Source organism: Diaporthe amygdali, assembly GCF_026229845.1.
Source record: "Diaporthe amygdali strain CAA958 chromosome Unknown NODE_33_length_508711_cov_65_296071, whole genome shotgun sequence".
Classification (NCBI taxonomy): Eukaryota; Fungi; Ascomycota; class Sordariomycetes; order Diaporthales; family Diaporthaceae; genus Diaporthe; species Diaporthe amygdali.
The window spans coordinates 393,703-413,149 of NW_026517053.1; the positions used below are offsets into that span (position 1 = coordinate 393,703).

The following is a 19,447-nucleotide window of genomic DNA, read 5'->3' on the forward strand; positions in this document are numbered from 1 at the left end:
TAACCGCAAGTCGAGTCGAAGTCGAGTCGAGCTGGGCCTGGCTGGAGTCAAGCTTACACACTGTCTGGGCTGCAGCACCCCGCTGCCAATCACTGTTGGACAGACGATTTGGCTGACCGATTGAGAGAATCAGCCACAGCTCCGCAAGAACAAAAGAAAAGCGGGAGATAAAGACCGAGGAAATTCACTGAAGTACAAGTCAGCATGTAATTTTATGTCTTTATTCAAGCAAAGCCTTTGTCGGGCTGTCATCTTGCCTCTGACGGCTGAAGAAAGACATTCTCGAGTTCTAACGAAGACGACCGGGATGACTGAAGGTGTAAGCCATTCGTTGATCCACCAGCTTCACATGATTCCGCCCAACGCTCCAAGTAAGCAAGCACCAGAGTCACACAATATCATTGTCATTGTTTCCTGGCGGGTCAGGGACCAGATATGATCTGCATGTTTAGATCTCCAAGACAGAGTAGCGAGCAATCTACTTGGGATCTGGAGCCTGCCTCTGGGTGATCCTGGCATAAAACACCCTGTTTCGAAACACAGATAGATGGGAGATCCACTCGGCACACCCCTGTCTTCAGGAGCTTCGCCCTCCGCGCAACGCATGAACCGTGAAAGGGGCCGTTCTCCCTTCATTGTCAAGGGGGCAGCGCAGCCATCGCGGCACCATGGCTGAGACCACAGGGTGGTTAAATCGAAAAGGGCTGAGGGAGCCGGTGGCAGGGGTGCATTTTCCCACCCCCCGCATGGAGGTCGATATCACTGCTTTCCCAAGAATATCGATGTGATGTGCGCGTTGCACCCGCGAGTGGATTCACACTCCCCTATCATATCCCCTTGGTTCATGCTTCATTGCCCCGGCTGCGCACAGGGGGCCAATAGTTCATCCCTTCTTAAGTGACTGAAGGCGGCTTGTAGGACCAGTAGTCGCCAAAACTCCTCAACGGTTGTCTCTCTTTCATCCGAGTCTGAGGCCCCCTTCTCTTTGACGGCAGGCACTAGATAGAACTCATGGATTGAGCACCCAGCACGCCAACTTTCTTTAAACCTTCCATTCACACTCTCATTTACCTCTCTTTCCACAAACCTTTCGCCATGGCCGCCATCGCTTCTGAATACCTGGCAGATGTGCTGGAGCCCGAGAAATTCGCGGCGGCCATCTTTGGCGTCACGCTCGCTTTTACCGTCCTCTCAACGAACACTGTTGGTCTGCGTGCCTGGATCCGACTGAGAAAGAAACAATTTGGCAGTGACGACTACCTGATGTGCACGGCGCTGGTCGTCAACTTGGTACATAACAGCATGGTGATGCATGGGACGTTCGTCGGAATTGGGTCACCAGATTCAAAACTCAACCCTGAGTTGGACGCAGAGGGCAGAAAGGTAGAGTGGCAATCCCACAAGGTTTTGTCAGGCGTACATGCTAAACGTTGCTCTAGTACCTCTTCCTGTGGCAGATCTTCTATGCCATCAACCTAGTCTTCATCAAGACCAGCATTCTCACCACTCTCAAGGGCATCGCCAAGGCAAAGCGGTACATCTTTTCCATCTGGGGCCTCATCGTGGTCGTGAGCATTCTGAGCATCGCCGGCTTCATCACGCTGCTGGCCAAATGCAGGCCCATCGAGTCAAACTGGACAGGCAACGGCACATGCATCGACTCGGACGTCTTTGTTGCCCTCTCTAAGACGGCCTATGCCTTTGACGTACTGTCTGATCTTGCAATGGCCACCATCTCGACGCTTCTTCTGTGGACCCCTCAGATGCGCCTCAGGTCGAAGGTTCTGACAGTGGCGGCTTTGGGTCTTGGTGTAGTGTGAGTCCTGACTGTTGCTTGCCTTTGTACTTTGGTTCCCAGCTGACCATTTCATTTTTCAAACAGTGCCTCTATGGCATCCCTGATTCGCACAATTTATGCCGATGCGTACAGCTCGGATGACAACTACCTATTCAACACAGGCAAGATCGTTCTCTGGACAGTAGTAGAATGCGGAATAGGTATCATCGCGGGGTCGCTTCCGATGCTGGGCCTCTTCCACGAGTCCCGGAAGATAGAGAAGAAGTGGGAAGAGCTGGAACTGCAGCAAAGCCAAGTCGACTTGACGAAGTTAACCCCGACCCACTCAAGGGCTGGAAGAGTTTGATGTGATGAGAGGATATGAAAGGGTTCAATGGCTCTGTTGAGTTGTTACCGTCACGCTGGTAGCTGCGGCCTTGATGGCTGCTGGATGATTCAGCCTCAATGATAACGATTCACGATAGAAGGTGTCTTTTTCTCAAATCGAATGCCCTTTTTCCCTTTTTTTCAATTTTCGAGACCCGAGCTGTGTGTTGTCCTACCGCAGAATCTACACCTTGAGATTGTCGGATGTTTACCCGAGTACGTTGTAATTCCTGCTCATCGGGGGTCGTGTTCTCACTCCACTTCGACCCCAGGATGACCAGAAACCAGCTGGCTCATACCGAGCTTCAGTGCCCATGTACCTCACTAGGCTGCTGTAGCTTACAGAAGATCACTGCATCAAAGGAGACTTTGTGCAGGTCTCTAACTAGCAGACGATGGGAGTTAAGCAGCAAAGGTAAGGATACCATTGAGGAGCCTTCGCCAAGAAGGCTCTATCAGCAAAAGCGGACATTGTAGAGCAATGCTGGCCTGATCTTGACAATATCCAGCCAAGCTCCTGAGTAGACATCGGAATACCATGGCACATAATAATGACTTATGAGGGATAGTTGAACATCCTAGTTTCTGATAATACATGACGCTCGTAAGCCTAAAGTGCCAACCCTCCCAGGTTAGGTCTTTTAAATATCTTGAAATCCGTCCGGTATGTCATAGATTTTCGTGGTTCCACGAAATCGACATCACACAGCTCGTGTATCTTCGAAATCCGATAGTATCAAATTTTGAGCATAATTAAAAGAAACCTAACGCAACATGTGCTTATTCAAAATCCAGTGGCAGAGGCAGGTACCTATTTTCTAGACACGTTAATCAATCTGTAGGGAACAGATTGTCGCCGAAGTCAGCGTTGAGTTTGCTTTTGGTGGTCCAAAAGTCAAAGAAATCGCGACTCATTAAGTACTGACCTTGGAGTTGCTATGAACCACTCGGCCATATAGGTCTGTCTCTGGATGGACTGTGCAGTAGCCCGCGATGCATATCACAAACCACTCAAAAGTAAGGCTGCTAGGTCTCAGTTTTTTCAATTGATTGACGCTCAACAGATTTTACATAAATTTTATGCAAACTTTCCTACCGGAAAATATAGACAACACTAGATCTAGCCAAAAGATCATCCTGTGAATATTGACCATAACACCAGGACTTGCATTATTGATATGCTGAGTACGTTCTCATACAATTCACTGTATAATCATTTATCCCCTCACTTCCTCTTCTTTTCCTTTCTGGCAAACTTTTCAATGCCAGACTGCATAGGCTTCTCCGAAACTCTGGGCGCCCTTTTTCAATCAAGTTTGCCTGCGCTCATTACTTGTGACGGGTACTCACTGTAGTGTCTCCTTTGCACGAACTCTGCTTTATTATTTCTCTGATATTTTCTGTCGCAAATCGTGTTTGTAATTTGATCCTCCTAATCTTCGCATTTTCCTTGCCCCCTCCTTCCCATGAAATAGAAGCCTCGGCTACCTTCTTCCTTCGAAAATGTATTCGTATGTATCAAATGAGCCAACGATCCCCATGCCTGAATTGAGATGCATGTATCGATATTGGAGGCCATATTTCTCTACAATTCCTGTTTTTAGACCAGTATTTATTGGTATGTACATTCAACAGTGCTGAGGAAGAGCTTGGCCTGTGCATTTCGAGGACGCCCGTCTCACAGCTGCCTTGCACTTCAATCTCCGCCATTATCGGTCCTTCATTTTCAAAATTCAGTAGTCTGCCCGAAGTTAGATCCAAAGAGTCTAGTCTCTTGGTGGCATAGAATTGATTCAGTGTCTGTTGGCTGTTCAGCGAACACGCACAGGATTCTACATAGCTTACCTTGTACGTTTTTCCACATTTCTTGGGAAGCAATGCATCACATTTGTGATCCTTGCAAGAATCAGTCTGGGCCCTGACCAAAATTTTGTTGCTTTCAATTCAGGGAAGTTTTAACACTGTCAATGTTTGCCACCGGCCTGGTCGGCCACGCACGGTGGCTTTTCGGGACCGAAGCGGTCGTGCCTGGGAGGGATTCATGCCCAGAAAGATTTCCGAGGTGGGCTAGGCTCTTCAATTGCAGCGACAACAAAACTTGATGACGGTCCCGGACTTTTGAAAGTGATATATTTACTGCTTTTGGTAATTGGACAGTTGTACGAAATATCAATAGAGTGCATTCAGCCGGTTAGTCTTCAATGTGCTTCGAAACATCAAAGCGAATGTTCAGGCTGTTGACACAAGACTTTAGTCTTGAAATGTATTGGATAACTACTAGGGCTGAGACAAGCAATGGCTGGCAAATTCGTTTAGTCACATTTCATGTATGTGTTGGTTGAAAAATTTGGGCTGAGGCTTTTGGGATGGCCCATCGCCGCCCGCAGATCCAAGCTCATTCCTTCTCGTCCCTAATCCTTGCCATTCCTTTCATTCCTTCCAGCTCCTCTATTGATTTCAAATGCTCTACTTTCGATGTTGCCACGGATTTAATGGAGTGTCTTATGGTCTTGTCTTTTCGCACAAAGGTTGGTGGAGTAAAGGTAAGGATACAAAGGATTGCGGCTCTTCCACATAGGCCATTTTCGCCGCTGTCTCATCCATCCTGGCATGTGACAAATTAGCCCAAATGTTTAGACCCAATACCAGCTATTTGCTGACTGGCAATTGTTCTGAGCTTATGTCTTTCGCTCTTTGGATCGGGATTTGATGCCAATTTGAATCAGCACTCATCGCAACACGACTTCGCAAAGCTTACGCGTCAGTGAGCAGTTGCTCATTCTGAACTCATACCAGGAGTTTGAGTTTCTCGGTTCCTGCGGTATATTTGCTAGACTATTCGCTTATCTCATGTCAGCATATGGAGTCATACGCATGGCCTTAATTGATTGATATTGTGACAGGACGTACTGTCAGAGGTAGAGCATGAGTAATCGGGCTTGTGATCATGGGTCTCCACGAAAGACTGGTGTGAACATTGCTCAGAGTGGGTCCTGAATGTAGAGCCATGACTATATCTGAGTTGAGGCTCAATGCATAAAGAACAACAGCCACCTCGTGAGATCTTGTCGTGTTTGGCCCTATACATAAGCAGCTATTAGTTCTTTAGCTCCTTGATTGGCATCTGAGTTGAAATAAAGGCTGCTGGCGCTTCAATGGTCATAAGCAGGATTTCCTTTAAGCCGCAACAATTCCTGTGAGCATCAGAGATTGATGAGCGCCTGGCTATGTGAGTGTACCATGTATTGTAGTGATCCGATTAGCGACGCATGCCAATCTTAAACAGAGTTATCTCCTCCACTGTTGTGAGTAGAAATGGCACAAGTACCATGACCAACAAAACTCCATTTTCAATTTATGACCGACTTGAGTATGCGTTCCGTGCTGGGCGTCTTACTAGTCTCGCCATGCAGAACGTCCTTTGGTCAAGCACAATGATACCTTTCGGATGTTAAAAATCAATAGCCCTTGAGTCGAAGTCCGAGGATAGCGAAGTCTGCCGTTGACTGTCAGGCTTGGTTGGACAATCGATCTGTCCATGATACGGAATGCTGATGGACTGCCGGAAAATCGAGTCAAGCTGAAGGTCATTTTACCCCTTGGGCCTATGCATCACGGATCATCACTCATCATTCTTATTCGTCGCTGGTTGAAGGGAGAGTGTCTCGTGCACTGCTGTTCAGTTTCTGAGCCGCCATGCCGACCAACTACATCATCTTGCGTAGAAAGCAAAGCGGAAGTAACATGTTCGTAGAATGCATTGTCGAATACAAAGATTGGGTCCTTTTTGTTTATGCTGTAAGCCACTCTGTTGGCCCTGGGCCGGAGGATAGGGTTGCTTTGGGGTCTGGACAAGCAAGCGTACCCGCCAGGGCAGCAACAAGTGCGGTCATGGCCGCCCATCTTACAGTCACTATCATGTGCCATCGATCCGAAGGATTCGATCCCACGCCCAAGGTGATAGGCTGAGGGACGTGCCCCCGAAGTTCGTATTCCGACCAGTCGAATCAGAGGAAGCAGTACTGTTGAAGATATCAAGAGATTTGCATGCGGTTTGTTCCCAACTGGTCTGTCTGATGGCAATAGGGGCAAAATTGTGACGCTGCCAAGTGTTGGTCCACGTGGCTGAATGCACACCTAGATGTGTTTCTGTGTTGAGCGACTTGGTGGCCTCCATAAATAGGAAGAGAGCGATGGAGCTAAAACACTCTGAATGCGCAGAAGCAAGTTTTTGCTGAGCGTGCGCCCCCAGACTGACGATGTCTGAAAAGCAAGGTTCAAGTCTGGGGGCCGGCTGCAAACAGCCGGGCGCTCAGGTGAGCTGATCTGCTCTGTGGAACACGAGAGGCGCCGACAGACGCGGCGGAATCCTTTTTGATAGGCGCTCCTAGCAGCACAAACTTAAAAATGACGGGAGGCCAATACGGTCTGGGCGCACGGGGCTAGTTCCGGAAGGCATGCTATGGAATCTTGGATTCATTTGAATTGAGAAGCTGAGTGCTGACGAAAGCTGGGGCTGAGACGCTCTTGGGGGCTGTGAAGCATTCTGTCAGGCCTCTCTGCCAACGGATCCTTGCTGGGCGGCAACCTTTTAACCTGAAGAAAGCATTAGTCAGGTGGGGATCAGCGAAGTAACGAAGTAAAGAAGCGGTCTGGATAACATTTCGCGTTTGGATGCTGGACCTAGATTAAGTCCGTCACCAGGGGCGAGTGCGATTCATCACGTCGCCATCTTGGGTTGCATGGGCGGGCCAGAAAAGAATGTACAGTTGGAGAGAGTTACTTGGCAAAGCTATCTACGTACTGCAGGTATTGCGCATCCATCTGCAAGGCGATTCAGCCGGTGCATCTGATGAGAAAGAGAAAAATTCAACGGTAGCGGCCGAATAATCCAGCGAACATCTCGCAAAAGAAAACCTGCCACCCGGACTTGGGCATACTTTGCGTCGTCAGTCCCGTAAGGCTGAGGCGGTACAGGGGCAGCCCGGCCTTAAATCCACCTCCTCTTGCCCGAAAAGCAGGTGGCTGGAGCCTGTCAGGGGTGCAAAGTGCTGTCGCTGCACCACGCCCACAGATTGGCTGCGGGAGATCGAGGCTCGCTTAACGAGACCTCCAATAAGGACTGACCCAACCTGCTGGGACGGCCGTCTGTCTCAGATGTGTCTATGTATTGGTACTCGTCGATGCGTACATAGTATAACTGACAGGTGAGCATTACCGGATAAGAAATAGGCGCATAGAGGGGGCAAGTCTTGCAAAATCTTGTCAGCTGAAATGATGAATCTATCGATTCTTCAGTGGCAAGAGACTACTGTGCCACCGAGTTGGGGCAACGACCATGCTCGTGCTGGCGACTCTTTTTCAGCTCACGCAGCTCGCTGCCAGCAGGCGGTGAAGACGATTTCTAGGTACCAAATCGTTGATAGCAACCTCCCTTCTCTGAATTCGGTAGTTGAAGTTTGTCTCGAGGCCGCTGATGATCTGATCTCTGAGATGAAATAGAAGGCGAGATGTTCCGGCTCCAGGGGTTGGTCTGGTAGGGCTGAATCCTGCCGATTTTCGCCAAGGTATAGGCATCTCATCCCGGATATATCCAATCTTCCAGGGTTAGTTGACCTTCCATCGACATGGGATACGTACTTTTGTCTCTGTGCTCCCAACCATTGGCAGCTAACACACGACCAAGGTTCGATTCTCACACGCCGGCCGGTAAACCATATCCACTGACCACCTCGGCAAGTAAGAAAAGAGGAGATCGTGCGGTTGCACATGCATCTGAATGTAACCAACGCGCAGCCAACCGCTCCGCTGCTTCACTCGTGACCGTCCGAGTCTGCTTCGGGGCCTGCAGGCACAGGCACGCGGTACATGCATATATACACACGTACATATGTAATCTACATGTTTACACGTGCAAACACGCCTCTGCTCAATTCCTAGACAGAACCAACAACACGCTTGGGGTTTTTTCCCGCTTTTCGGACTTCCATCTCGGGCAAGGAGGCAGTCCCAACGGTCAAGCCACGACAAAATCTTGGTAGCCGCGAACTCCCGGGCCAAAATGGCGAGACCCGGCTCGATGTCACGGCTCACCTCAGCCAAGAAAAGACCCGCTAGGGCTAGTTAGGCCCGGCCTGGTGACCAACTGAAGACGAACGAGACAATGTAATCCTGAGAAGATGGAGATTTGATACAAGCATTGGGCGCAAATGAGTGTCCAACGGGAGGGGAGATGTTGGGCCAAATCTCTATCCGGCGTTAGCCAACTTGGCCGGATTTCAAGACCGACTCAGAACATGAGAATTGGCCCCCTATTCTTCTCAGCCAACAGTGGCCCTATCCCCGCCCGACTATCAGACTCAGTCATGCGGGTCAAAGGCAGCTGAAACATCAAGACTATCTTTACACGGAATCACCCTTTCGTCCAAGAGCGGCGCTGTATGTTCATGGCACAGCAGAGGCGCTCGTGTCCGTGGCGCGTCCCGACTCGAGAATGTCTCTGCCTACAGATGTATCGCCTCCATACAACTCAAGCTCGGTCTAACGCCGTGATAATGCAGGCTGAACTCCTTCCATCCTTGACAAGTTTGCTGACGGTGGATCAAGCGTCCTAATTATCTTGGAACTCCACGGTTCCACGCCGTCTCTTTCATCACTCGAGGTCCGAGCAACGGCGCGACGCAACTAACTAATCTGCAGCCCTGCGGTGCGGTGGTTGCAGGGGCAGGGGTTAGAGCACGCTGACACTGGGTCCACCTGTAGGGGGGTCCTTATTATGGGGTGCGAACCTCTCAAGCTTCCTTCGCGTGCATACTGTAGGCTGCTGCATGTTCCTTTCCCGGTACATGATGACGATCACCTCCATGATCTGGGGTCGGACGGCGTCTACCTGCCTTGACCCCAACCGACCTGCATCGAAGCGTTTACAATGTACCCAGGTAGTATTCTGGCGCTCGTGGCCCCTGGTCCCTTTGCCTTGCCGCCACAAGAGCAGATGGCTTGCTGCTCGTTGACCACCGTTCTCACCAACCTCCTCTCACACTCCGGCAGATGTTCATGGGAGCCAGTGCGGTCCATCCTCATGACCTTCTCTCACCGCGCGTCAGACGGTACCATGCTATTGGCACTGTCTCAAGTGAGCTCTGCTACTTACGGGCTGACTGGAAGGCGGCCCGCTTTTTCGATCCATGCTCGCGACGTGAGACTCTTCCCTCAGATACCTCGCCGTTCCAAGGGACCCCGTCCCGTTGACACGAGCTCGACTCTGCAAATATCGCCGATCCACTTCCTCTGCGATATATCAAGGTTGGTGCTTTCCACCTTTTTTCTTTATGTCGCCATATGTCTGGGGCTCGTTCCTCCTTCATGCCCTCCCACCTGTCCTTGGCTTCCTGTCACTTCTACTTTACTATCCACTGGACTGCCTGAACAGTCTGCTCGTTTTCTACCAACTTCTACGGTGTTCAAAAAGGATCACATTCATGTATTACCCACCTTTTTCTCATTCCTCCCGCTTCTCTGGCCTACTACGGATCTTCTTCGGACACTCAGTGCGTCTGGACTGCAGCGGCTCGTCTCACCTCAACGGCTGTCTCTGCTCGCACTGCCGATAGCATATGCGTGACACACAAGTCCCATCCATCTGTCTTGTACACTCCTTCATACTACTTTCAAAGAAGGAATACCCGAGGCTGCCGATCTCGTGGGCCACTGTTTCGGCCGGGCAAGGTACAATCATATTTCTTTACCCTTGCTTGGGCCTCGATAAGTAAGCTGCAGGAGCTATGCCTGTCCTCACATCAGCCGGCAGCGACTCGGATTCCTCCCAGCACAGCGGTCATCTTCATGGAGACCAGTCACTATATACCAGATCCAGCCTACTCATCAGCGCCTTCACGGCGGTAATCGCAGCCTCGTACCTATTCCAGAAGCTCGTGCTGCCTCGCTTCTCAGCGCGGCGTTCTGGGCACTATATCAGCAGAAATCCCTATCCGCCACGAGGATTTGCCTCCTGGATCTCCTCTGACTCTAAAGCGGAGCTTATAGACAGTTGGGAGCAAGCCAGACAGGGACAGGGCCACTTTGAAAAGCAGGCTAGTTGGACCATAAGCAGAGGGGAAGCAAGTGGCACAACTCCAGTGGGATTGGGTGGATCTGTCGAAGGAAGCAGCGTTAGGAGCATGGAAGAAGAGGAGCGGACAACTCACACTGAAATTAAAGGGTCACGTGGAGTCAGCAATGAGTCGAGCTATGGCGCCGAGCAGGAGTCAAGTGGCCTGCCTCATCCTGACCCTTTCTTCCCCGCTGCTGCTGAGGAGAGCGACCATGTCAGAACATCATCATCGTTTCATTCGCTCCCGCCATTGGACGATGTTGGCGATGAGTTCCCCGGTCTCGCCGAGACAGAAAAGGATAGCATGGACGATGACCTCGCCTCGAGGCAATGGGGGTATGGGGGTGTCATGACCACGAGTCGCTCTACAACTCCTTTCTTCGGCCGTCCTTATGGTATGGCAGATGATTTGGGGGTGATGTACGATCCCGACGGAGGTTTCAACGCCCTTTCGGTCATGGGCAGAGGGCAACCGGTACAACAGCATCTCGAACTGGGGCCCACTAGCCAACCACAGTCTCAATCCATGACACCCACAGAGCTGGCCACCGGTTCGTTCCACCGCGGCCGCCAGACATACTTTGAAACCCGCATGCCTTTTGCAGGATACGCGCAATCGAATCCTGCCGAGTTAGAGGCTGTCGCCATCGATACTCCGGGCTTTGATTATTATCAGAGCCAAATCCCGAGCTACATCACGGCAAGGACAGATCCGAGCAATGAGGACACTGGGTCAGACAACCGAGTTGGCTCATCACGTCTTAATTCACCTTCCGTTGGCTCCTCCAGACGAAGAGGTTTCACCAAAACTATCCCCATACCAGCAGATACCTATGGACCAAGTTCAACCGGGCCAGTAGGCGCATACCACAGCCAAAGCACCATGTCGAACACCTCATTTTCCCCTTCTTCATATCCACCAACGTCTCCTCTTCTCCCCCCTCCCCCGCTGACCGACTACCCCTTCGACCCGGCCTCGATCATGTTTCCCGGGGCAGGCGCAGTGGATGGAGGAGTCAGAATAGTCTACGCGGAGCACGACCACGACCACGGCCATGAGGACAGCAGCACGTACGGTGCCCACGGCGAAGCCCCCGATGAAGGCCCGGACGCATTCAATCATTCTAGTGCCAGCTGGACGAGGCATACCCGCGTGTATGGTGGAGGCGGGGTGTGCCTGGCTTGTGCTGCGGCCGGGGGCGGTGGCTTCTACGGTGCGAGGGTGCGGCCCGAGGACAAGCGGTGACTCGAGAATAGGAATACGTTAGGGAGGTGATCGTTTTATCTGCAATGGCACATGCATTCTTTTGTGGTTCTAAGGTCTCATATCTTTAATATTTTTTTTTCTTTTGTTAGGCTCACGTATAGATACCGATCTAAAAGGAAGGAAGGGAGGCGGCGTTTTCTATACTTAGTTTGTTCTCTTCCTCCTCCCATACTGTACTGCTTCCAACTTTTTTGCCTTACTGATAATCATTCTGTTCATTTTGTTTTTTTCATTCTCATCAACCATTACCGCATACAAGCTCTGCGTCATTCGAGCAGGTGGAAAGGTGGCAGGGGTGTCCTTCGCGTCAAAAAAGGAAGCGCTGGTTATGAAGACGGTGATGTTGATGATGATTGTGATGATTAAGAAAACGACGACAACGATGACGATGGTGATGATTTAAATGATCCTCACGACTTCACAATTTGGTTTCTGTCTGTTTTGGTGCTTGGTCAAGGTCACATACACGGTACATTGAATACCCAGAGGGCAGGCATTGGTGTTTGGCTTGTTCACAAGTTTGGATCAGGACCACATGTGTCTTTCAACGTGATTGAATGGAATTGGAGTGTTGAACATGCGACAAAAGAAATTGTATAAGCTATCAATGTCTTGTTTCTCTCCAGATACGCATGGCATGAATGACCGCTGAGACATGGTGAAGCTTGCGAAAGTAGGTCGCCCCTCAAGACAAAGGGGTCTTGAAACTCTACATGTGGTCTGAATTGATTGCTACTAGGGAAGCCTTGCAATCCTGTAGAATGTTTTATAGGGAACTGTTCTAGCCACCTAGATAGATAATTAGATGCCCAAGTGTGTTGACCAGGGTCTGGAAGACAATGCAACATGTGTATACCTAAGGTATGTTCTGAGATCCTATATTTTCTAAGTTGCGCATGCCCTCTTAGTCAATAACCAAACACCAAGGTCCACAACGAGCCTTCATAACATCATACTGAGGTAGGCAGCTGTCTGTTCATGCCGGACCTGAGACACTCGCGGACTTCTTCAGTACCTGTCTGGCAAGCCTTCTGGAATCGGACTTTTTGACCGAGGTCAAGTTCTTAATGATGCACAATAAGTCATCAACCTAACCGAGTGCAGCGGTTCTCAATCACAACACAAAACACGCCATTATGTGTGTGTATATCCTAATTTATTGTGAATATGCTCTCATTTGGGCACATTAGCAGAATGATGGCCAACAGAGGATGAGTATGAACACCATACTAAGCTCAGACAAACCGTGAACGTGTACATTGGTTCAAAGCTCACCGAACACAGAGACCTCTACAATGCTTTGCTAGTTTTGTTTTCGCCCTCTTTGCAAGTTCGACTGACGCAAAGTGGTCTCTGGCCAACCCGACAGTAGGCGCCGCATTCTGCAGTTGACAAGGCCCAGGGTTGCAGGACCGAATAACCGAAATGCTGCCTTAATGTTTCATGTGTCTGATATTGGTCACACGCCTACAATACATAACACGTTCGTATCAAGGCAGTGCCGATTTGGCCACTCTTGCCATAGTCCGCTGTCCGTCTATTCTCCTACTGATGATGCTACGGACGCCCTAAACTGATAATTTTGGTATCTCACAAGGCCGTCGAAACGCCGCCATAACTCCTCATCTTGACCGCCGATGAATCCAGACCGCCGAACCGTCGAACTCCTATGCCATAAAGCAAGGAGAATACCTCACTTGAAATAATTTACACTACCGGCTGTCCCTGGAAATCAACGCCCCACTCTCGTGCCATAGTCAGCCCCCAAAGTCCCAGAGGAGGCACTCTACTCCCCTTCAGAAAGTTCCACTGCGTGTGCATCGCCATTGCCCGTCACACGCAACGCCCGTGAGCTGTTGGTATAATCAACCTCATCCTGAATTTCCCGGATCATGTTGTCCAGGTTGTCGTCAAGGCCCGGCGCCTGATGGCCGAGGCAAAGCTGGAGCAGATATCGATAGTTCTCGATGGCTTGGCCCATGCCCTGCAATCCTGTCGCCGCCACCAGGTCCTCCTCGAGCTTGCGCAGGTCGCTAATCCTGCCGAGAAGCTCTTGTGCCAGTTGTCGGCGCTCGTCCTGATCGTCATGGCCACTCGCCTGGCTGCTGGCCCCCTGGCTGTCACCATTGACCTGCATGCTAAGCTCGGTGTGGACCCTGCCTTGGACTGTAATGCGATTCTGATACTTGAGCAGAGATGCGAGTTGAGTGCGCAACTGCGCCGCCTCGGCTGTCGTCTTCGCACCAAGCTCATCCGGCTCGAGCATTGACTCAAGACGGCGCAGTTCCTCCATCTGAGCCATGGCCTCCTCTTGGGTGTTTTCCAGGATCTGGCGCACCTCTTGCTCGGCCTCGTCCTTCTCCTGCCATTGATTCTCGAAGATCTGCGCAAGATCTCTACTCTTTTGCAGTATGCTGGGGGCGATTCGCTTCTGCACGGCTTTGGCGGCCTCGGACCGAAATTCGGCATTCTTCCACATGTCTTGCAGCGCATCGCTGACGCTCGGGCGTCGAGGTGGAGGGGCGAACGGCGAAGACGATGGCGGAGGCATGGCGGAGCGTGACCGAATGCCTTCGTTTAGCTCTCGGATCATTTCCTCAGCATGCATGCCCTTGTTGTTGCGGATCGAGGTGGATGCGCCACGGCCAAGCAACGAGCGAATAATCTTGGTATTCTTGTTTTCGGCAGCAAGGTGGATAGCTGTGTCACCATTGACGTCCTGGGAGTTCACGAGCTGCTCGACAAACGTGGAATCGTGTGTGTCCTGTAGCTTTCCCAGGATGGTTTCGACGTAGTACCTGGCAGGTCTCCGATACTTGACCGAGACAGCGTGCGAAACGGCATGGTGCAGAACTGTCCGGCCCGAGAGGTCGCGCTCTCCAATGCTCTCTCGAAGCTCTTCCATAATGGCTGGGAATGTCTGCTTGTCGAAGGCGTTTGTGAAGTTGACTGCATGCATCAAGGGGGTTTCGCCTCGCATATTCCTTGCAGCAAGTGACGGACCGAAACGCTTCATGTGCTTGACTCCGTCAATATCACCCATTGCCGAGGCCCAGTGTAGGGCGGTATTTTGGTGCTTGTCGATGGGGAAGTCGGGCCTGAAGTTCGTAGGGGGCTCCGGGCGCGGAGCAGACGAGTCGCGCATGTCTAGGGCGTAGTAGTCAAGGAGTGCCTCGCCATACATTGTGTGCTGTTTTCAGATTAGCATGTAGCCTTCCAAGTCCTCCTTGGGAGGGATGAGATGAGAGCATCGTGAGAATGCATACCCTGTGCACAATCATCCTGTCTGCATCATCCTCGGCCATATAACTGCCGGAAGCTACCGTCTGGTCGTCGGGTGTATCATCCCGGAAAGCAACGGAAGATCGATCGAAGTCATCCGCAAAATGATCTAAATATGGTCAGTACCCGAGCACAGGAAGGGAAAGTTTGGTCGGTCCCACCATTGCGCTTCCGCTTCTTGATAGCAGCAGGTTGGGCAATCACCGCACTCTTCTTAGGCTGTTTTGGTTTGCTGACATGTCGAGGAGCAGGAGGTGGGGTAACAGCACCGGGGACGAAGTCAAAGATGGGACCAATGCGATCGAGGACGTTGTGTTGTCGCGCCAGCTCTCGTGCATCTGTCAGAGGCAGATAGGTTCCTACAGCGAGAGGACGCAAATGTCAGCGAGGCTCTTAAGATTGCAGGACATGACGAAATGCGGATGAGCACTGAGATTCTTCTTACCTTGGAATTTACCATAGCCTCCCTGAACCTTCTCGTGGTTTCCCTTCTGTACATCGCGCTCGAGGATTCTAGTTCTCGCGGGCTTGTCGAAACCGGCAGCTTTCAGGATATGTGTGGCATTGACCCAGTTGTCGGACTGGCGTCGCATCACATGCTCTCTCTTTGCATCTGGGCCTAAGAACTGGAACTCCCAGACGGGGTTCTGTGAAGTTGGGACAGGTTAGTTAGGGCTTCCTGGGTAGGGATGGAACAGGCCACGAAATGTCTGAGAGATGAAAGGGACGTGAAGTAAAGAGCAAAGAAGGGGGGGATGGAAGGGAGGGGGACGTGAAGTAAAGCGCAAGGAAGATAGCCATTGATGGGGCGAAGGAGATTGTACTGACTCCATTGTATGTGGCAGAGAAGATGCCATCGCCAACACCGTTCGCAGCAGCCATTTTGGAAGCTTGCAAGAACGATTGGGACTGTGCTCCCACTCAAGGGGGGAAAGGGAGGTGGGTGGCTTGAGTCGCGCTCACTGTCACCGTTGGAGGTCGCAGTGGTTCCGGTATGGCCGTAAAGGGCGATGGTGACAATGGAGGTCGAGGTTGTTGGCCCAATTTATGGCTCCAGAGTCGGGCAGCAGGGTGTCCTCGAGCGAGCGCTACCTGACTGTGTGACTGACAATGTGAAAGTCACTTGGGAGGAGCGTCATGCAAGTCAAAGAGAAGTGAAGGGCGGCAAACAATTCTGCCCTGGTTTCTGCATGCTCTGGGTCGAAAACAATCACAAAGAGGGTGAATATGGTTGGTGATGGTGAAGCGAGTGAGGTAAGGATCCAGGTGCAAGGGTCTAGCACATGCGATGCGACCGTTGGTGAGGTTTAATTGACGAAGTCGCGAAACTTGTAGTAGACGCGTTGTCCGCAAGTTGTGCGCGTCTCGCCCCGCGTCGGGACAGAAATGGGGAGCCCGGCAAGGAAAAGGAACCTTGGCTGGCAGTGGAGCCCATCATTACATAAGCACCGCTTCTCAGAATCTCATCCGCCAATCTTAGTCTAAGGGGTGTGAGGTTCACTGCAGGCTCCAAGGCACGACGTGAATAAGCCGAGCCGTTCTGAAGCCCTTCGCGTCTCCGGCAGCCACCCAACCCGGGCTGTTTAAGTCCACGTTGGACGATAACGTCCTGTCACACGGCACAAGGGGAAGAATTGAGAGAACGGCACAAGAGAACACGCACGTCTCAAGTCTTCTTCGTTGTCGGCGACACGCGACGCGTCCAGTCCCACCCTGCACTGCCCACAAATTGCTCCCAAGGGATCAACCAGTCCTGAACGATGCTCATCTGGCCGCTTGTAGCCTTCAAATCACTCCAAAGCTGGTTATCGCTGAGTCCATCATCTGTAGTGTTTGACTTTCTCACAGGCCAAACTCAACTCAGCCCGGTCTAGAGGGGCAAGGGTAGCGTCCTGCAGCTGCACCAGCCGCAGCAGAGTGCCTCAATATCATGGCCAATCACGAGGATTATCTACTCCGTGACATAGTCAGATGGTGCTCTAGGTAGCCAGATGGGATTGCGAAGGTTCTTTCTCCCGCAATGCAACTCCGGCGTCAACGAGCTGATGGCGTGTTGTCGAGCAGACGCGTTCAGAGTCGTCCAATCTCTGGCCTCTGAGGTCGCATTCACGCCTGCTCCTGTTTCTTTGTGGTGAAGTCGTACGATAATGGCGAGTAATTCTCGCACAAAAGGGCAACAATGAGGCATATTGCACTACCAGCGTGCTGTTGGCTCTTGCCTTTGGTCTCAAAGGCTTGAAGAAGTCTCAGACAACACCGACTCTTCACTCCGGGCCAACTTTGCGTGACACATTCTCGGCGACCAGAACCCCGTTGGTTGTTGATTTGGACAGTCATGATCCAGTGCTGTGTTCTAAGTGACGCTCGCCCAGCCTCGCACTCGAAAAGGAATTGAATGCTGAACAAATGACGACACATCCATTTTTAAGATCTAAGTGATAACTCGGGTCCCTTGCTGTGGAGGCGTTGGGTCCCTCCTAGACGCCTGAGTTCACGTCCCCTGCTGCCACCAACACATGGGGGACACTGTCGAGGTGGACCCGAGAGTTCAAGCCTGACAGGAACTTTCGGCAGCCTGGAGGATGGTTGACAGGGCAGGAGGGATAGTTGCCTCTCCAGTATGTCCGCTGCCCAACCGTGGCGATGTGTGAGAGGGTTGATGGAGTCCTTGAAATGTGGTTGAGTGGTTTCCATTACGCCAGTACTGAGACTGGAAGCGCATTTTACGCAGCTAATTCAGCCGGCCAGCAACGTAGTCAGTGTTGACTGCGTGATGAATGTAACTGAGCAAGTACACAACCTACACAGCACTGCGCGGCGCGGGACTGTGAGCCATGTGTCAGCAGTCATGGATATTTTCTCAGGTGTCAGGAGGTGGACACAAGAAAACTATGTGTTATTGATGTATTCATCAGCTGGGATCGAACTACTTGCTGATCCAAGGGATTTGTTTCTTAGAAATCCACTCCTACAGAGCAGTCGTCATGCAAATCCCTGCTTTAGGCTCGAGGTGTTCATCCATGGTAATCAGTTCATGTCAATCATTTCACGGCACTGAAATTTTCAGGTCCGCACTGAAGTTCTAAGGAGGTCTGGTCTATGGACAGTTTCGCGAAACAGGATACAGCCTGCTAATAGCCTTGCTCAAAAGCTAGAGTCTAATAAAGGGCTTTCAGCCAAGCATTGAGGTGGTCCACGATTACGACGGAAGCAAATCTTCACAAAGGTGGGAATAGCATGCATATGTCCGGAAGTTGCTTCCATATGTGTGGCTCAGCATATACCCACGCAGCCGTGGCATCCGGGTATTGCATCCTCTCGGATACACGTCTCCCAATACACACCAGCTTATTAAAAGTATCGCAGTTTGTCCAGCAGAGCCCCAGAATGATGCCCCGATAGTAATCAAGCAGTCACGGAATGAGCATCATGAGATCTTCGGCATGGGACCGGTCCGACTCGGGGTTACTCCGGCTATGCCTCACCTATGTGGAATATGGACCCAATGTAGTTGTAAGCGAGCATCAAGTGCGTTAGCATAGCAAGCACTAGTCCTCCTTAGGTTGTGCGGACTGTGTGAGCATCAGCAATTGCGGGCGAATCCCTCCTTAATGCCCCGTCTCATAGCCTCTCAACATATTGTTACCCTAGGTCTATAGCATATATAACTACATTGTGGGCCTGGCCAATGAGTCACGACTTACTGATGCCAATAGCAGAGGTAGATTGGCAGAATGGCATCGTGCCTGCAGGCAAGGGTGTTGTGGAGAAAGTCGTATTCGCTCCCACGAGCGCTTCAGGCCGGACCGTGGACGTGTTTCCAAAAGCCTGCGAGACAGTCGTCCAGCTCGTTGTCTTGAACAGTATCCCAACCGCACAGCCACGGTTGTGATTCGATGCTGCCCACATCACAGGATTCCAATATACAAAGAGAGGAATGCGGCCAAGGCCAGAGAACAGGGCGCCTTCATATCGAGGAAAATGGGACGATTCTATCGTGATTGTATATTAAGCCGCTATCGAAGCAGCAAGCAGAGTTGCATTCGAGTCAAGAAATGTACAGGCAAAGCATGGGACGAAAGTAGCGAATCAGGATCGGCCTGGCCACGCCCACAAAATGTCGTCGGTAGTTGAAGGGCATTTGCAATGACACGACGTCGCACCTAGTAACTCGGCTATATGACTTTTGATCGGCAGCTTACAATCATCCGCCGCAATCCACCTCATATTACTGGAGGATGTCGATGGGATATTAACTGCGGAGATGTCGTCGGCTGGTACTTCTCACCAAAGGGAGGGCAGGTGGTCGGCGGACTTGCCGGGACGATCCGAACCCTCTTCGTTCTGCATAGAGCATCGGAGCCCTGTCTGCATGCAGCCGGGAGTGATGCAATACTGACCATTCTGTACCCGATCTATACGTGTATCGAAAGCCGTGTGAGTAATGACGGCCGGAGCAGCGTCGCAGATCTGATGCCGGCCGGCTGCTGCTGTCATTATCTCAGCGTCCAGTTTGTGCTCGTTCATGCCCGAGGCCCCGTCGCGGTCCGGCTTCGGATCCGTCCGGCTGTCGAGGTACAGGGTTGTGCCATGCGGAGAAATATCTAGACCCTCGGCTTGT

General features: G+C 51.3%; 3 protein-coding genes across 3 annotated transcripts; 2 read left to right on the forward strand and 1 right to left on the reverse strand.

Annotated features, from left to right (window-relative positions):
- Positions 1-1,095: 1,095 nt before the first annotated feature.
- On the forward strand, positions 1,096-2,144 carry J7T55_002328 (uncharacterized protein; the record flags this gene model as incomplete). Its single annotated transcript, XM_053132865.1, has 3 exons — positions 1,096-1,383; positions 1,440-1,816; positions 1,883-2,144. The coding sequence occupies 3 exons, from the start codon at positions 1,096-1,098 to the stop codon at positions 2,142-2,144; spliced, it is 927 nt and encodes a 308-aa protein (XP_052989299.1).
- A 7,804-nt stretch (positions 2,145-9,948) lies between these two features.
- On the forward strand, positions 9,949-11,523 carry J7T55_002329 (uncharacterized protein; the record flags this gene model as incomplete). Its single annotated transcript, XM_053132866.1, has 1 exon — positions 9,949-11,523. The coding sequence occupies one exon, from the start codon at positions 9,949-9,951 to the stop codon at positions 11,521-11,523; it is 1,575 nt and encodes a 524-aa protein (XP_052989300.1).
- Positions 11,524-13,330: 1,807 nt separating this feature from the next.
- On the reverse strand, positions 13,331-15,708 carry J7T55_002330 (uncharacterized protein; the record flags this gene model as incomplete). Its single annotated transcript, XM_053132867.1, has 5 exons — positions 13,331-14,734; positions 14,811-14,935; positions 14,988-15,185; positions 15,272-15,473; positions 15,655-15,708. 5 exons carry the CDS (start codon positions 15,706-15,708, stop codon positions 13,331-13,333), a joined length of 1,983 nt encoding a protein of 660 aa, XP_052989301.1.
- Positions 15,709-19,447: the final 3,739 nt, after the last annotated feature.